The following is a 19479-nucleotide window of genomic DNA, read 5'->3' on the forward strand; positions in this document are numbered from 1 at the left end:
ACTCCACCATCCAATGGGCTACAGCCAAACTCAAGATCTCTCCAAGGTGGTCTGAATCTCACCAAATCTCTTTGCTCCTTTTGAGCCGTTTTGGGTAATCTTCCCCAGCCCCAGAGGCAACAGCTGCTTCCCGCATGTTCTAGATCTGTATTCCTTAGAGTCCTATATTGCCCCTTTTAGAAGTTAATTACCTTTCACTGGTAATAATTCTTCATATTAATTGACCTTGACTAATACATGTGTTTTAAACTGATAATTCACCTGCTCTCTATCTCCAAAAAGGTATTTTTACATCCACCACCTAATGACAAGGAAAACAATGACCACACAGCACCAGGAGCTGTTGGCAACTCTGGAATTTACATCCTCAACCTGAATGAATGACTTCCTTTTTCAAAGGTCTCCAGAGTGTCACCACTGTGTACTTCTCAGGGAAGCCATGGGTAGTGAAAGTCACACAAACAAGCTCATCCAGCATTTTTGCAGTTCGCATCTCGGAAAATACCAAGATCTTCTGTGGCAATCACGCAGCACACAAAGGTTATACTTTGAGAAAGACTCATAAACACAGATGAAAAGTTAGTGATAAGGGTTGTGGTTCGAGAGGCAGGGAGTCCAGTTCTTCCAAGGTAAGAATAATGTGGGACTTTGGAGAGACCTAACAAGCTCAGGCTCTGTGTGCTCAGCCGTGCTGAAATAGGGTGAGCCCCTGGCCCCGCAGGGAGGGGCGGAAGCCTCAGCAAACAACCTCTTTCTACTCTCTGTGTTAGAAAGGACGCATCTGCATTGTTCTTTAGGGAACAGTGGAACCTATGGACCAGACCCATGGGGCAAGATCCTGGTACCCCATGTGGGTGACACCAGAGGAACACAAAGCTACTCAACAAGGCTTCCTTCTGGCTGGTTCTGTTACTTTTCTCTCGCGCAGCATCTAGCAGCTGGCATGGAGGCAGCGTTGGCACCAGACATCTGCAGCAATGAAGCTATGTGGTCCTGTCTCACAGCCGTGCGGAGGCAAATGCATGGCAGGACTACACACCCTAGAAAAGCCCACATGAACTCTGTGCTGCGCCTTTTGGGCAGGGCTATCCCACCTGCCACGCGGGCCTAGCATCCCTGACTATTCACCATAAGCCACCGCAGAGTCACAGAGAACAGGGCGATTGCAAGGAAGGACTTCAGGGCCAAACTCCGATTTGAAGAGACTGTCAGACAGAGAGGCAGTTGCAAGACTGAGACGACAACCCAGGGTCCTGCATTACTCATTACACACACTGTGAGTTAATGATGTCCATTTGCCATAGGGAGCTGAGGGGACTTTGGTTAAGTGCTGAGAGGCACTGTGATTGGTGGAGATGACCACTAGGTGTCACTGTCTCACCACCGTCTGCAGCTGCACTGTGGCCTGATTTCACCTCCCCAAGGCAATGTTAATGCTAATGCAAGACTTGGGGTAAGTGAAGGGGCTTTGCAATTTCCATAGCACAACATCAAAAAAGCAGCAGCAACTCCCAGCCTGGGCAAAGGAGGAAATCACTGTCTGATTTACTTTCCAGAGAGTGGATCCCAGCAAGAGCTTCTGTTGCTGCACCGCTAGGCCAGCGGCTCCTTTCCTGGCTAATTGCTGCCTCTAAATAATGACTGTGGATTAGCATCCTTAGGAACTCACTCCCCAAGTTTGTGATATAGAAGGGACCCTAGAGATCTTCAAGTTTAGCTCCTTTATTTTAGAGAAAGGGAAGGCTACTCCCCAAGGCACACACAGCAGGACGGAGGCAGAACCGGCACTCCCACAAGAGGCTCCAGATTCCTGGCCCGATGCTCTATGCCCTTCCCCATGCTCCCTACCTTCGCACTGCACCTGCTCAGTCACTCCTTCTCCTCATACTGGTTGAGCACTGACTATACGCTCTTGTCTTTTCTTTGTGGCTGAACATAATTAGAAACACTTAAAAACGTAAGATGACAGGGCCTGGCAATGACCAAGTCAGGGTGGCATCACTGGGGGTTTGTTTCTTTCCCTGTGGTCCAGAGTATTTGCCAACGTCATCCACGCTTTATGCAAAACAACAGAAATGAGACCAGAATTCAGGCAGAGATGGAGTCAGATAGATGATGGGGTAATTCGCAGAGATGGCAGCTCAGAAGGCACATTCTCCGCGGGGCTGGCTGGGAGTTTCCACCTCTGGGCCCACCCTGGATCCTTGATGGGCAAGAACCTTCAGAATGGGGATGTTTCCAAGCTGCGACAACTGTGACTATCAGGGGGCAGTGTTTCATCACGTCCTGCTTGGTCAAAAGGACTATATTCCTAGCAGTAAAGAAAGTCAATCTTTTAAGGAATGGGGGTGTTTAAGATAACAGTCTAAGTGTAGAAAAGAAAAAGATATATCAGCCTGGACTTGAAATTGATCTCTCAAAGGCAGTCATTTTATCGCCTAGCCTGTCTGTCCTCTCACTTCCACAGTTATATAGTTGACACAGCTGTAAACTTGAAGAATTATGTCTTTATGTCCAAGCCCCTTTCACATGGCCCTTCTCTCCTGGTCCAGAGTGGTTCATGACCTTAGAAGCTCTCTCGAGGCATTTTTTAGTCTCAGAAAGAACCACAGAGTCTGGTTAGAGATACCCCAGCCTGTGAAGCCTCAAGCTGGCCCACCTTCCTGTAACGCAGGGTCCCGGGACCCATTCTGGAGCTATCTTCTCAGCTCCGGCCATCACCTGGTTTCCAGCAGCCCATGCTGCTGCTGTGCTCATGATTGACCGTTCTGCTGGGATATTAAGCACTTTTGGCTCGACTAGCGGATGGTTAATCAACTGCCTTGTCAGAGTGATGGATTCTTCTAGGAATATTGCTTAATTAGCTTGTTTAGAGGTAAAAACCAACTAGGACATCTCTGGAAGGAAGGGGGAGGAGGGTGCTGGGAGCACCTAGGAAGAGATCTTGAAGATGTCCCAGGCAGTGATGTGGCTGGGGGTGGGTTGGGTGGGATGCCTCTAACCCTAGCAAGCCTGAAGCTTGAGTTCACTTAGGCATTCCACCCATCACCTCCCAGGGTGCTGCAGCCCAGAGCATTTCCACTGTGCGGTGAAGTTATAAAAGTAGCGTTGGTCCTGCAATGTCACTCGAGGACCACAGGCATTACGTGAAGAACTTTAAAAATGCATGTACCCAGGCCTGACCGCAGACTTTCTAAGTCAGAATCTCTGAAGCTTTCTTACAAAGTTATTTGAGGTTATTTCTTATGCACAGTGAAGTCAGAATCACAGCCACAGCCCTGACCCGTGTTGCACAAGGGAACACGTCCACGGACGAGGGATTCCAAATGATTGGGCCTCCGGCCAACACCCCCCTCAGCATTCTTAAACGCCAGTCCTCTTCTGTCTGCTTTGACATGCTGATTTCTGCCATGTCCTCTGCCTCCCCCACGTTATTCTTCTGCCTTGCTCCCTGCCATGCCTCATTTGTCTGCCCCTGGTCTGAATCTTCATCTGCTTGTCTTCCCCCCTCCCCTCCTTTCTCTTTTCTCTGTGCTGACTGTGGTCCGTTGGTATCTGATACCCTTCTACCCCCTTCTACCTCCTGGCTGCTGGGGCTGGAAGGCTGAGAACTACCTTGCCAAGAGAGTTCTAGATACAGTTTAAGTCCCTCCAGAGACACACATATGTGACATTTGGAAGGCTGGAGAGAGGCAGAGCCTTGCCCTGGGCCTCCACAGGGTGGCAGACGTGAGCCTTCAGCAGAGGGGAGGCTAGGTCCGGGGATCACCTGCCTGAGGGCTGCCGGCAGCTGTGACTGTCTGGCAGTTCCCTACAGCGTCTGGCTAGGGTGGTGGCACCATTAGCTTTTAGCAGCTTCTTGGTGCTAAAAGCTAATGGTGAATCTGGGAGTTAGTGGTAACTTCTTGGGCCTTTGTTCCTCCAGCCAATCCAGCGATTTTGTAGGCATCGCAACCCCCTGTGTTAAATCCCTATCTTGGGAAACCTTGAGTGGTTTCTGGTTTGCCATCTGATGCACTCTGCTCTTCCCTCCCACTTACTCTCTGCTTCTACTCTACCCTCTCTCCTCTTTTCCTATCCCCAACCCCCCGCAATCCATCCATCCACCCATCATCCACCCATCCATTACATGGGCCTGAAGGTTTTAAATGTTTAGTTGTGGTTAAGTTATATTACCTCCATTCTTAATTTAAAACATAGGTGAGTTGAACATTTTGAATTGAAAAAAAAATCCCATTAAACTGAGTTGCCTCTGTAGATTCTGTCCTAGGCGATCAGGGCCCTTGATGGAGCAGAGAGGCTTGGGTGGGGGCTGCGGCAAAGAGGGAGGACACAGACATGACAAGCCCTGTATGGACTGAGGTAAATCCGGCCTCTGTCCCCCTGGGCCTGGAGGTGCTGAGAACCAAGTCAGGCCAAGGGACCCACTTCTAGGGAGAAGCAACTCCGCTGTTAACCCTAAACCACTGCGCTCACACATAGAGCTGCTCCTGGGGTGCGGCTTTCCCAGTGTGTGTGTGTGTGTGTGTGTGTGTGTGTGTGTGTATGTCCATGTGCATGTTCACCATCACTGAGGTAGCCCTCAGGTCCGGGGAAGTGGGCCTCCCCTCCACCTGGGGCCAGCCTAACACCCAGTTGCTGCACAGAATATAGTCACTGAGTCTAGCACCTGCCATTTCTAAGGGGATAGCCATCTCTTCTCTGGGGCTCAAGGAAGTGATCTGTAAAATGCCAAGAAGAGCCTCCTTGCCAGCCTTTGTCCCTTGCCACCCCTGTCTGGCACTCACTGTACTGCTTGCCCTTATTTCCAGAGATGATACAACCTGCTCCAGGAGCCACTAGGAAGAGGCTGGCAGGGCCAGGGGGGTAGTCTGGGTCTTCAGCCCTGCTTTGAAGGCCTCTCTAGGTCTCGGCTGAAGAATGTGGGGATCCCTGAGAAGGCATAGCCTAGGACAAGCTAGATGGTCTGTCCCGTGCAGGGCCTAAGGATCCAGGCCTCCTTTCCTATGAGGGACAGAGATAAGGACCATCCCAGCCCCACACAGAGAAGCCAGGCCCCTCTGCCGTGGCCAGGCGGAGCCTCCGAGCTCTCTGGCCCCAGTGCAGCTGTGAGTCAGCTTTTCAAATAACAGAATAACTACTCCATTTATATCCTATTAATTTAAGGAGACAATCAAGCTCTGGTGCCTGGATGTATGTCTGATGTTGCCATACTACTGAAATGACTGCGATACTTTGCGACAGTCCCTGGGGGATGCAGGTTAGTTGGCTGTTTGTCCCTTGTACAAGGATGTGTCCTGTGAAATAGGACCCTTCTCTGCTCCCTTGGACACCCATCCAGCTGGTGTGGAGGAGCCACGGCCAACCCTGGGCTGCTTACAGCTGACCTAGGTCTGTACCATTCTGCCCTTCCTGTCTCCAGGACCCAAGCAGGCCCCGAAGGAGCCTGGGGTGACATGTGGTTGGGGCAGCAAAGCGTGCAGGTGTATTGGACTTTCAACCTGGACATCCAGGTGAGGCTTGTCTCCAAGTCCTGCCAAAAATGGTTTACTTGTTCTCCTGGGTTTCCCCTCGTTTAGCAGAGATGAAGGTGACCCATCAGTCTCAGTGTTTTGTGTGCAGAAACATGTTAACAGGGCCGTCTAACAGCTCAGCTCTGCGTCTTCTGGCTCTGTCTGCCTCCAGAGTCCTTGCTGATAACCGTGGCCACCTCTCCTGGCTGACCCAGCGCAGGGCCAGCAGGCCAAGTGAGCTGGCCCAAGCGTTGCTGTCTGTCTGACGCTGCCATACTGCTGAAATGACTGTGATGCTTTGCCACACTCCCTGGGGGATGCAGGTTAGTTGGCTGTTTGTCCTTTGTACAAGGATGTGTCAACACTGATCTTGTTCCTGAGGGTGGGGTTTGGGGTAATGGCACATGTCTGCCTACCCATTCCATCTGCCTTCTGATGGTGTCTGGAAGGTCCCCACCATCCTGTCCTCTTGACACACAGAATTGCAAGGATTCTCCCATTGGGAGATGCTTCCAGGAAGGAGTTTTGTAACCACAGATCTCCTGAGAGGGGGCTGGTCTGGTCATTGGCTAGAACCTCTTCTCTACTCTAGTTGGCTGCAATCTTTTGGAGAGACACAATGACAATTTGATGGATAAAGAGGGAGGGCAGTGCCTGCCTTGCTGGCAGGATTTCTCCTTCCCCAAATGTATTTTTCATCCAGAACTAAGAATCTACTTGTCATGGAGTCCAAGACTTTTAGGGGAACCATGTTTTATTTTGTCATTTGGCCACAAAATGATCAGGATTCAGATATAGGAGAATATGATTGTCCTGCAAACACTCAGTGGACTGTTCCTAGGTCACCCACTGCACTGTGTGGGTGGACACACTGGCCCATTCTGGCTTTTCTGAGAAATGGATTGGACTGGTGGTGGGAGGGGACCCTTCTTTCCCACAGGCGAACAAACATCTTCTGCTTCATTTTCCAGGAGATTCCAGGCTGGTGTCCCAAAGCTTCCAGATGCTCTGCTGCTCTGTGACCTCAGGATGACCAGAGCCTGACCCAGTTGGTGACCTGGCTTAGGCTCCTAGAAGGTGCTTTGATTACATTTCCAGCAGGACAAGTGTCATATGCATCACAATCATGTATGAACACAGCCCGTTGGGTTGAGAGCAGGTTCTTGACTAATCGCTGGGAGCTTGTCCTAGAGAAAGACACAGATGCTCAAATGCAGAAGACCCAGGGAGAGTAAAGAAGCTTTTCCTTCCTTTGAGTGACTAGGGAGACTCAGCCCCATTCCCATGAATACTGCTCAGATCCCCCAGACTGCAGAGGGAGTACCTGTACCACCTGCCGGCAAGGCTGGGCCAGCTCCATCATGTCCATGGCTCCCCAATGGATGGAAATGTCTCCACCATCTTGTTCTTCAAAATTCCTTGGGGGCACCCTACCCACCTACTCTGCCCTGAATACAGATCACAGCCTATTGACCACCCAAGATCCCACAGCAGAGTGGAGAGAAAGTTGGGGAGCAGGTGTTCCCTGAGCCCTGGCAGGTTGGAAGGACTGAGAACAGAGGCAGCTGTAACAGCAGCTCTGTCCCAGCTTACCTCTGATCTGCTGACTGTGGGCTCTGTGGAAGAGTGGCTTTTTTCATGCAATCATTTCTTGGATTCAAATGACACCCTTGTATAAACATATTTTACAACTATAATCAGTCAACTTTCCTGTCCACACGGTAAAGCAGCCCTGACTCTTCTCTTCCTTCTCTTGAGATTTGCTAGTTTGCTGATTTATTTTTCATAAAAATCCAGCCCAAGTATGTAATTGAAAAATTCAACTAGCATTACAAGGCATGAAGGAAAAACATCAGTCCCCTGCTCCATTCCTACCTAAATTCCTCTCGGCAAACTCTTTCTCCTGATGCTGACCTCCATTTTTCTAAATACTATGCTCACATGGTTAACCCTTGCCTTATTAACACAAAGTGCCTATTGACTTATGAGGGGAGATGGGGCTGTGATGCTCCTAACTCACCTTGACACCTCTGTCTTCACGTTCTATATTCTCTCACAGATTTATGTCACATATTTTTTGTTAAATCAATATTCAATTTTTATTTTATTACAATCATGTATGTACTGTTCAATGCTGAGTGGAGAAATACTCTAGGATCACATTTCCTTTCTTCTATCACTTTGTTCTCCCAGAAATTACTAATTACCTCAGTTTAAAAATCTGCTTAGTCTATGTCATTATCCTAATAAGTTTTCCAAATGCTCCAGCAGAATTTCAAAATCCTTCTGAACACCATTTGTCCCAGGATTAAGCAATCAGGTAAAACTACTTGTCGTTCCACCCCCAACCCCAAGTCACTTTTCCTGCTCCCACTGGGCCTCCTGCCCTCTTGTTCAGCTGCGCAGCTCTGGTCCTTGTACAGATAAGATCTTTTTCCTGGATTCCAACTTGCTCCTTCGTGGTTTATATCCAGGTCATTTCCCTAGTTGGATACATTCCTCCTTCAGAGCCAGCTCTGGAAGGCTGGACACCCTGGGTATGAATGGTGCCTGGTCACCAACAGGTGTTTGTTTTCCAGAGGAGGTTGGGAGTTTTCACGTCGCCAGAGGCAAATACAGACTCTTGACTCTTGAGAAGAATCTCTTTGATCTGAAGGACAGAGATGGATTTATTCGCACGGACGTGAACCCACTCTGGTGGGACTGTTGTCGGGTTGTTGCTTAATCAGCAGGATCAGGGTGAACAGCTGCCCATATTTTACCTTCATGCAGAGAAGGAGAAACTGGCCCATTCCGCCACACACTTTATTTCTGGGTAGTGGGAAATTCTTATAAATACTAACTTCGTTAGAATAAGACACTTTCCTGCCATATTGACGGTAGAGTGACATGAATGGGGATGATATTAGCTAGACAAACTCTCAACAGGGTATGAATTGCAGGGTATTAAACCTCTAGACATAATCAATTAAGATCAGCATGGTCTCAGATGCCCAAGGACCATATATCAATGCACTGAGCAGCTTTGTTTTTTAAATGTATGACCTGGGTATCTTTTAAGATTTTTAGCATAAACATTGCCCACAATGTGGCGATGGAGGTGCATGCTTTGTTAAAAAGAAACTGATAGGATGGGAAGGGAGGAAGAGGAGTTGTCTGGCTGCACATTTGTTTCCCCTACCTTGCTGAGGCAGAGGCAAGCAGACAGGCTGAAGATGAGAGAAACGGAAATGTGCTCACAGAGGTAGGACCCTACACCTTGCCTCGGGAGTCCAAGAGCAGACAGAACCCTGTTATACAGTCTGTAGGGAGTGACCTGGAAGGGGAGTAGACTGATGAGGGGCTTCAGCAACCCCGGTCTCTGGGAAGAAGTTCATGTAGCTCATCTGACAAGGCCTCCACGTGTTCCCGTGGCTGCTTCAATGCACAGAGGACCCATGAGCAAGGAGAGGGAATTCTCCTGTGGCCCGAACGCTGGCCGGCAGGGCCATAACCTGCGTATGATGAAAACCCTGCCACTTGAACTTGGTAGCAGTGAAGTAAGAGGATGTTGGACAGAGGTAAAATGTGCCTTGGACTTAGGAAAGCAGATTTCAAAGGGGTGAGAAGGTCTGTAGGGCAGACAATAGCCTTTGTGAGAAAATATTGATCATGATGTATGAGAGTTTATAACAAGATAATGTTAACTGCTCCCCAGTAATCCCAATGGGGAAGAAAATAGAGAAATAGTGGAATATCAGGAAGACTTGGGTTTAAGGCAATAATTACAAAAGTTGGGATGAGAACAAAACAAAGAAAGATGCAAATCTGAAGGAATGATTTCTTTCAGCTATTTGGGAGTCATTCCTGAATGGTTTCTCTGTGTCAGGCACTTTGCTACATGCTGACGGGATAGCAGCAAATAAGACACACCTGGGCTTGCAGTGTGGCAGGAAATACAGACATCAGCAAGTAATTAAAAATGTGTTGACTCAGCAAACTATAAACTGAGAGGAACTTCCTTAACTTGACTAATGGTATCTACACAAAACCCAAAGCTAACATTATACTTATTGATGAAAGACTTGGGTATTTTCTCCCAAGATGAGGAACAAAAGAATGTCTGCTTTCTCCACCTCTCTTCAGCATTATGCTAGAAGTTCTAGCGAGGACATTTGACAAGAAAAATAAATAAAAGCCATCCAGATTGGGATGAAAGAAATAAAGCTCTCCATTTTCAGATGACATAATTTTGTATATGCAAAATTCTAAGGAATCCCCTGAAAACTATTAGAACTAAAAAATAAGTTCAACAAAGTGGCTGAATATAAGATTAATATACACCAATCAATTTTATTAATAATAGCATCATAAAGAACACAATACTTAGGAATAAATTTAACAAAGAAAAGTTCAGGATCTCTACACTATAAACAACAAAACATTTTTGACATAAATTAAAGTAGATCTAAAAAACAGCAACAGAGGGACATCTCATGTTCATGGATCAGAAAACCATATATTGCAAATTGTGAAGACGGCAATACTCCCCAAACTGCCTTTTTTAAATAGAGAATTTATCAAGCTGATTCTAAATATATATGTAAATTCAAGGAACCCAGACTCATGAAAACAATCTTGAAAAAGAAAACCAAGTTGGAAGACTCACACTTTTTAATTTCAAAACTTTCTACAAAATCGTAGTAATCAGCATATTACTGGCATAAGGGTAGGCATAGATTGATGGAATAGGATTTAAAGTTTAGAAATAAATCTCTACATTATGTTAAATTGATTTTGGAAAAGGTGTCAAGACGAAATGGAGCAAAGGACAGCCTTTTTAACCAAAGTGGACACCTGGATATGCACATGCAAAAGAATAAAGTTATATCTCTATGTCACATCATATACAAAAATTACATCAAAATGGATCAACGTGTAAATGTGAGAGTTAAACTATAAAAATTTTAGGAAAAAATAGAGGTAAATATTCATGATCTTGGGTTAGGCAATGATTTCTTAGATATAACACATAAAGTATAAGCGACAGAAACCACACATATTTTGGACTTCATCAAAATTAAAAATTCATGCTCTGGAAACAATATCATCAACGAACTTAAATGACAACCTGAAAAATGGGAGAAAATGTTCATAATCACATACATGATTAAGGGACTTGTACTAGAATACAGGGATGGGCACAGGTAGGTTTATAATTGTAATACAAATAAATAATACAATAATTAATACATAATAATACAAGAATAAACTCAGTGTTTCATGTATCCACAACCGCAAACCCACTTTTGTCCACCCTTGTATGGATGTTGTATAACTCAGTAACAAAAAGACAAATAACCCAATTTAATAATGGACAAATGATTTAAGTAGGCATTTCTTTAAAGAATTTATACTAGCCCTGGCTGGTGTGGCTCAATGGATTGAGCACCGGCCTGTGAACCAAAGGGTCGCCAGTTCAATTTCCGGTCAGGGCACATGCCTGGGTTGCAGACCAGGTCCCCAGTTGGGGGCACTCAAGAGGCATCCATACATTGATGTTTCTCTCCCTCCTTTCCGCTCACTTTTTTTTTTTTTCTTAAAAAAAAAAAAGAAGTTATACTAATGGCCAATAAGCACCAAAAAGATACTTAACATCACAAGCCACCACCAGGGAACTGCAAATCACAACCACAATGAGATATCACTTCACATCCTCTAGGATGGCTATAATAGAAAAGACAGACAACAAGCACTGGGGGAGGACATGGAGAAATCAGAACTCTCACTCACTGTCGGTGGGAATATGAAACAGTGCAGCGGCCTTGGAAGACGGCTTGGCAGTTCCTCAACATATTACACATAGAGACACCATAGGACCCAGAAATTCTATTCCTATATACCCAAACACAATGAAAGCATACATCTGTGCAAAAGCTTGTATACAAACACTCACAGCAGGATTGTCCACAATAGCCAAAAAGTAAAAATAATCTGAATATCTATCAAATTATGAATGGATAAATAAAACATGGTATATCAACAAAATAAAATATTATTTGGCACTAAAAAGAAATGGCATCTTGATACATGCTACCACATAGATAAACTATGAAGATGTCATGCTAAGTGAAAGAAGTCAGTCACAAAAGACCCCATATGATATGATTCCAATTATGTACAACATCAAGATTAGGCAAATCTATAGATTTGGAAAGTAGCATAGAGGTTGCCTATGACTAGGGAGGTCCGGCAGAAATAGGAAGTGACTGCTAATGGACATGGGGATTCTTTTTGTGGTGATGAAAAATATTCTAAAATATTCTAAAATTACATTGTGGTGATAGTTGCATAACTCCGTGACTATACTGAAAAGCATTGCACTCTATGTTAAATGGGCAGACTGTGTGGTGTGTGAATTATATCTCAATAAAACTCTAAAGAAAAGAAAGGAGTCAGCAAAAACAACAAAAATACTTTTTGAATGTTATGCTTAGGGAGGTGTGATATGTGAGTAAGTAAGATGGGCACCCAATAGGGCTAAGACAGGAGTGCTCAGGAGTTAGGTAACTAACCCCAGGGCTGAGCAGACAGTAAGGGCAAAGGACATAAGGTTGGGAAAAGAATAAAACATTAGAGAAGGAAATAAAGGTAATGCTGGAGGAGTGGGAGTAGAGTGCAGGAAGGAGGAGAGAGACAGGTATGGCTAGACAGGTGGGCAGCGGCAAGACAATGCAGACCATGTTCATGACTTCATACTTTTCCTGAATATCAACAGGAAGACATTGAAGGATTTTCACCTGGGGAGTGCCATGATTAGATCTGAAATATTTTAAATTTATTTTATTTATTTGTTTATTTATTTATTTTTAGAGAGAGGGGAAAGGAGAAAGAGAGAGAGAGAAACATCACTGTGTGGTTGCCTCTCACTCGCGCCCCCAACTGGGGACCTGACGTGCAACCTAGTCATGTGCCCTGACTGGGAATCGAACCAGCGACCCTTGGCTCGCAGGCCGACGCTCAATCCACTGAGCCACAGCAGCCAGGGCTTAGATCTGAATTTTTTAAAGTGTGCTCAGACTGCAGGAAATTGATTTGAGGGATATGGGTGGATATAGGAAAATCAGACAGGGAGCCAATGCAAAAGTCTGAGAAATTCAAATTGAAGTAATTCTAGGAGGAAGTGGGAGGCAAAGATGTGGTGATAAGGAGCTCTTGATGAAGGTTTGCTGTAAAGAGAGGAGAGAGATGGAGTTGTAGCTGGAAGGGAATTTGAGATGGAGGAAATTTAAAGGGTAAGGATGTTTATATGGGGATTAGAAGGCTCCAGAAGAGAGAGAGGTTTAGTATTCAGAAGCTAGAGGAGAGAATTCATTCAATCAAGTCCTTGCGGAGGTGGGAGGTAATTAGATCCAGCACATCCTCAGAGGGATAAGCCCTCTAGCATAACAGGAGGAAGGTGGGAGATGATTACAGGTGAAAGTGGGTTTGTGGATTTGGGGGCAGCACTTACTCATCCTCCTGCCTCCAGTTCTGCAGAGCAACCTGTGAGCCAAGCGTGAGTGGATATGCTTTAAAAATGGGATGACAGAGGGCGGTGACTCGTGAGGAAGTCAGGGGAGCACTCTGAGGATGATGACAGGCATTACTGAAAGAGGCTGAAGCACACATAACCACACCACTTACACTATACATCCTTCTGAGATAAGCTTAAGGAGCAGGACGTGTGGAAAAATTAAAGAGGAAACTGAGACCCTTTATGCGAGGAGGGATAATGGGAGTGCAGCTATTTCAAAAGTTCTAGTTTTAGGTCCTATATGCAAAATTAGCTTAAAGATACAATTGAAGAATTGTTCCTGATATTAGACATCATGCAGATTGAAATAGGAATCAGGCATATTGAAAATTGGGAATGATCAAATGTTCTACTTTTAAAAAGGAATCAGAGGGAAATTCAAGAAACTATAGTTGAATCTAATTACCCTGAATCTCTGCAATGATTGTCAATTTGTGTTCATTAGGAGGCCCTAAGTGTTTATCAGGAAATATTATTTCTTTATGGAGACAGTACCTGTGTCTTGATTCCAAGGTATGTGATTAGGAGATTAAATAAATTATATTTATAAAAATAATAGGACCCCAGAACGTGTTGATCATAGAACTGCTACATTGGAGAACTGTCTACTGCAAAGGAACACTGGCATGTAGAGAATGGTTACCAATGGATCCTAGATGAGAACCACCAGGGCTAACGAAAGAAGAGAGGCTTTGGGTTAGGCAGCAAAGCTATCTCAAGTATTTAACGGTCTAACATGTCCAGTCTTTTTGTCTACAGTGATCCATAAAGTAGATTGTTGTTTGTAGATAAAGACCACCCAACACCCAAAGATGTCCAACAATGGAAGCACAAAATATTGAGCTCCCCAGTCCTGGAAGATTCTAGCAGACTCTGCAGAGGCTTCTGATATAATAGGGTGGGGAGTGGACTATGTATTTGTAGGGTCTGTTCCCTGGAAGTAAAGATGTAGAAGAAATGTTACATGAACATGAATTCTTCAGCACACTCATAGGTATAGATTTTGATGCCCACAGATGCTTGTGATGTGTCCAAAGCTACACAGTGGGGCAATGGAGGATCTGGGGCTGGACCCAATTTTTATTTCCCCAAGGTCTGATCATTTTGGTTGCTCCACACATTCACCTTTGCTGTGATCAGTGATTACCTTTCCTTTTTGGAACTTCAATTAGGAATGCTAGAATAAAACTAGACCCCTATTTTACATCACACTAAAAAAGTCAACTCACAATAGATTAAAGACTTGAACATAAGTGCTTAACCATAAAACTCCTAGAAGAAAATACATATATGAGGTAATCTGCTTGACATCGATCTTGACAATGAGTTGTTGGATTTGACACCAAAAGCCAAAGCAACAAAAGGAAAAATAAACAAGTGAGACTACATGAAACTAAAATGCTTATGCACAGGCAAAAGAAAATCAACAAAATGAAAAGGCAACCGATTGAATGGAAAGAATATTTGCAAATAATATATCTGACAAGAGTTTAATACCCCCCCCAATATATATATAAACTCATACAACTGCATAGAAAAAACAATCAGATTTAAAAAGGGGAGAAAATCTGAATAGACGTTTTTCCAAAGAAGATATACTGATGGCCAGTGGGTACATGAAAAGTTGCTCAACATCACTAATCATCATGGAAATGAAAATCAAAACCACAATGAGATATCACCTCACACCTGTTAGAATGGCTATTATCAAAAAGACAGGAGATAAATGTCGGTGAGGATGTAGAGAAAAGGGAACCATTGTGCATTGTTGGTGGGAATGTAAATTGGTGCAGTCACTATGAAAACCAGTATGGAGTTTCCTCAGAAAATTAAAAATACAATAGAACTACCATATGATTCAGCAATTCTACTTCTGGATACTTATCTGAAGAAAACAAAAACAATAACTTGAAAAGATATCTGCACCCCATGTTCACTGAAGCATTACTTACGATAGGCAAAGCATGAAAACAACTTAAGTGGCCATCAACAGATGAATGGATAAAGAAAATGCGGTGTATATATACAATGGAATATTATTAACTTATAGAAAAGAAGGCTGTCCTGCCATTTTTGACAACAGGGATGGACCTTGAGGGCATTATGTTAAGTAAAATAACTCAGTCAGAGAAAGACAAATACCATATGACTTCACTTAGATGTGGAAGCTACCCTCCCCCGACCCCCTGCCCTCACCTTGTCCAAAGCAAAAGAAAACCAAACTCATAGATACAGCGGTAAGAGTTGAGGGGTTGCCAAAATGGGTACAAACTTCTGGTTCTAAGACAAATAAGTTCTGGGGATGTATAGTATGGTGACTATAGTTAACAATACTTTATTGCGTATTTGAAAGTTGCTAGGAGAGTAAGTCATACAAGGTTTCATCATAAGAAAAAATGTGTAACTATGTGTGGTGCCAGATTTTAACTTATTGTGGTGATCATTTCAGAATATATACATATATCAAATCATTGTTATATACCTAAAAACAACACAATGTTAATTATCAATTATATCTCAATAAAAAATAATTTAATTTTAAAAGCAGAATTCTAAATCCCTCACTCATGACTCTCAGGCCACTCTCTTTCATGAATGCCCACTGCTCTCCACGGCTTGGATGAAATCTGCAGCATTGGCCTTAAAACTCAGGGACCCCTGAAGCTGCTGAGCCTTGGCTCACACACAGAAGGGCTCTCTAACCTCTTGGGAGGCTGCTCACAGGGAGAGAATCTTATGTGGCAGGTGAAGGAAACTGTGCCCCTAGGAAGAAATGATGCTAAAGCTGCCATGTCTTACCTCGACTCTGGGATCTGCTTTACTTCCTGCTTTAGTTGTACATGACCAGGTTCATCCACTAAGAAATAAGCATTATCATTACGACCAGTCTTTAAACTTATTAGCTTAACACAGATCAGGGCAAATGGTACCCTCTTCCCTTGAAGATCTCAGTCTAGTTCATCAACCCTTTCCAGTTAATTTCAACCCAAGCAGGAGGTCCCAGCCCTCTGTCACAGTGTATCTTTTGCTACTCCCCGAACAGCCAGGCAGCGGGAGGGACAGCAGAGGTCGACCAGCTGGCTGGGCCAGGAAGCTCTTCTAAAACTCAATGGGAGTAAGTTTAATGTACAGTGAGCTCAGCAAGTGTTCTTCAGTTCCCTCCTGGATTTATGACTCCCACATAATCCTCTGCTTTATTAAGCTATTGGAAAAAAAATAAAATCTGTCTGCCAAGATCCTAAAGCAGCCTTGGCAGCCAGCAATATATAAAGACAGTAATTGGAGGCAGGAGGGGCTGGCAGCTTGGCTGGCCTTTGACAGACTGTTCAATACCCTCAGGGAGAAAAATGCCCCCTGGAACCAGAGGCAGAGAGGATGCCCAGGGCTGTACCCTGTCTCTGGGAGGGCAAGGCAGCTCACCTCCATTTTTGTCAGGTAGAGTCCTTTTCCATCCTTGGAGAGGTTCTGGAAAGCCTCTAAAGTAAAGAGGAGGAGAGAAATCAGGACAGGCAAACATAAAAGCAGATGTGGCGGTTCTGTAAAAAAGGCCTCCCTCCCCACAGTGCTCCGCCTTGTAGCCACGGGACAGCTCCGGGCTCACGTCTTCCAAAGGGCGCCCGGACAGCTCTGGCCCCAATGCTCTCTTCCCCTCCTGGCCTCCCAGCACTGCGCATCCCCACACTTGGCCGTGGGGAGGTGTGGGCTTGTCTTAGGAAGTATTTCAGGGGCACTGTTTGGGGAACGTCTCTCGTCCAACTGAAAATTCTTTGGAGCAAGGTTTATGCCTCAGGCGTCTTGCTTACCCTCCCAGGGCTCTGTTCTCAAGATCATACCATGAATGGCCCAGCTCAGAGTTGCCACCAGGCAGGGATGGCGTAAGGGTGAGAGCCAAGGCCAGATCCCACTGCTGCCTCAACCGCAGCAGCTCCACTTGGAGCTGTTCTATGGCTTGGGGTTTCACATAAGATTTCACTTACAACAAAGGGGTAGACTGCTCAAAAGTCTCAAACCTATGGCCTACATAGCTGAGTTTAGGAAGCCTGAGGAAAGACCTCCTGCCCCCACTCATGTGTGCAACTCATCAGTAGAGATACAAACCATTCACTGCACGATGAAAGGGTAGGTTTAAACTATAAACACAGCCTGGAGAGGAACCCAGTGATTTAACTTTGACCCTGGAAGAAACACTGGGTAAAAAGGGGGAGGAGGAGATGAGAGACCCGAGATAGGGGCATCTCCTGGGAGAAAGGAGTGCAGAAGGGAGGCTGGGGACACAAGCCGATGACACCAACTACACAGGCTAACTGGCTCTGTGTCTTGGGGCAACAGCTCCTTAGGCAGAATTCCAGGCTACCCCTTGCCGAGGCTGGGGCAGGAGTGCATCCCTGGTCCTGTCCTGTGTTCTTGGTCCCTGTGAAGATCTCCAGGATGTCCCCCAGGTGAGACTTACTTGCCATGGCTTCCAGTCGTATCAGGAAGCAGACCAGACTGGGGAAGCTGACCCTGCCGGTGCTGTCGCTGTACCTGAGGGCCATGAGATCCAGCAGCTCGGTGCTGACGGAGATCCCTGCAAGGAAGTCTGGGCCATGGGCGAGCCAATGAGCGGGGAGATGGCCTGGAGTGGGGTTGTCCCCTGCCTTGCAAGGCCTGAGAAGGCTGTTCTGAGGGCCCAGTGACCTGCTAGCACCATTTCCCACTCAGCCTGGCTCCAGGGTCCTTACAGTCTGTGGAAGCTCTCAAACTATGCACTCAAGTCTGGGAACCACAGCTCTCTTTCAGAAAGAACGAGGGGGAGGATACGTGCTAACGCAGGCAGCAGCAGCCCATATTCCTGCCCTCTCTCCAGGCCAGGAGCCATAGGAGGGAGCCCTGTGAAGACTGTTGTAACCTGGGGGAATCCGATTATACATTTCATTAAGGAAGGTGCAGTTTCCCGATTTAACCTTTTTGTGGTCCATTCCCCCATCGGTACAGTGGAGACACTGACTCCTGCCCTCCCCCGTTCCAGAGTGGTGGAGACCATCAGATGAGATACCACGAGTACAGGTCCTTGCTGAACTAGGACCTGCTCCTGCACCCTGAGGTATTATTATCATTAGCCCAGGACTACAAGCTCTTGCCTCCTTGAAGCAGACAGATGCTATTGCTTTCATTTAGCCCCAAACCCTCTGTAAAGGGAGTGTATCAGCCTGCCCGTGGGGATTTGACCCTGAAGGCCCAGATGCTGAGATGGAGCATCACCAAGGGGGCAATTTGTTTCTGGTAGGGTATCAATCGCATGGGGTGCCTTTCTCACAGCTAGAGCTGTGCTGGAGAGAAGGGCAGTCAGCAACATTGACTGCACCTGAGAACTCAGGCAAAGGAAGATAAGAGTCTGAGTCCAGAGCCTGGAGGCCCACAGAGGCCGGTGTACATGGAGGGGAGAGGGGGGCATGGAAGCCGCAGCTGTACTCTGTCCTGACATCCCACACCGCTGCACCAGCCTTGCCTACAGCGTGCCAGGGGTGTGCCTCACACACACACGGCCACCCTCCACCATCACAGCTTTACCTGTGTCCTTTATGGACTTCCACAGATCCGAGCTCAGGAAAACGCCTGAGTTCCCCTGGGTCTTCAGGTAAACACTCTGATATGGAAAAGAAGAAAGAAGCCCTTGTGAGTCCCAGTGCCCACACTAAGGAGGATGTCCTAGGTAGAGATAGGTTCCCAGAACCCCATTTCCATCCCTGGAGGCTGCCTTGCTAAAACTCGAGTGGGCTCAGCTCAGAGACAGGACAGGCAGCCCAGCTGAAGCCGGGGGGAGGCAGGGTGGGCGCTGCCCGAGAAAGCCTCCCACTCTGCCCTCCAGCTGCAGGGCTGGGGGTTCCTCTCCTTCCCCACCTTCCCTCTCCCAACCTGCTCTCTCCTCTTCCTCACCCCCTTCACTGGGCTCCTGATGCACACTCAAGGCAGCTGCAGCTTTCCAGGAAGGTGGAGAGCTCTCTAAAGAGTGTGCATAGGACGATGCTTAAGAGCACAGACTTTGCAAAATCGCTTTGCCAGGTTTACGTCCGGGCTTCATAACCCTGGGTGAGTTACTTAATCTGTCCAGGCCTGCTCCCCCGGCTGTAGCGCCGGGCTAATAACCTAGCTGCTAGGTTTGCTGCAAGGAGTGCATGAGCAGATATTTATAAAGTGCTGGGGCGAGTGCGGTGCAGGAAGCTGGGGAGGCAGGTGAGGGCTGTATCTGGGACCACGCACAGCTGTGGGCCATAGCAACCCTAACACCTCGGTTTTGTACAGGGCGGCTCTCCACCTGCCCAGCGAGTTTCTACCTCTCCCTGGTTCGCAGGAAAACCCTGATGATCAGCACACTTCGCAGGTGAGGATACGATGCTCAGCAGGGGAGTGATTGCCTTGGATTAAGCCTAT

At 46.2% G+C, this 19479-nt stretch overlaps 1 protein-coding gene across 3 annotated transcripts in view; it reads right to left on the minus strand.

Moving 5' to 3' along the window:
* Positions 1-6530: 6530 nt before the first annotated feature.
* CAPN13 (calpain 13) overlaps positions 6531-19479 on the minus strand; it is a 79389-nt gene continuing 66440 nt past the window's right edge. For 2 of the 3 annotated variants that reach the window (XM_090280200.1, XM_090280201.1), the window contains 5 exons: positions 18619-18694; positions 17519-17647; positions 16489-16544; positions 15868-15925; positions 6531-6700 (listed from right to left, as the gene is read on the minus strand). In XM_090280200.1, the coding sequence (XP_090136326.1) occupies positions 15899-15925; positions 16489-16544; positions 17519-17647; positions 18619-18694 (288 nt within the window). In that variant the 3' untranslated portion in view covers positions 6531-6700; positions 15868-15898. Of the gene's footprint in view, positions 6701-13003; positions 13038-15867; positions 15926-16488; positions 16545-17518; positions 17648-18618; positions 18695-19479 lie in introns of those variants that run through there. The other variant, XM_090280202.1, reaches the window with a different exon arrangement.

Source organism: Furipterus horrens, unplaced genomic scaffold, assembly GCF_987537825.1.
Source record: "Furipterus horrens unplaced genomic scaffold, mFurHor1.1.pri manual_scaffold_6, whole genome shotgun sequence".
Taxonomy (NCBI): domain Eukaryota; kingdom Metazoa; phylum Chordata; class Mammalia; order Chiroptera; family Furipteridae; genus Furipterus; species Furipterus horrens.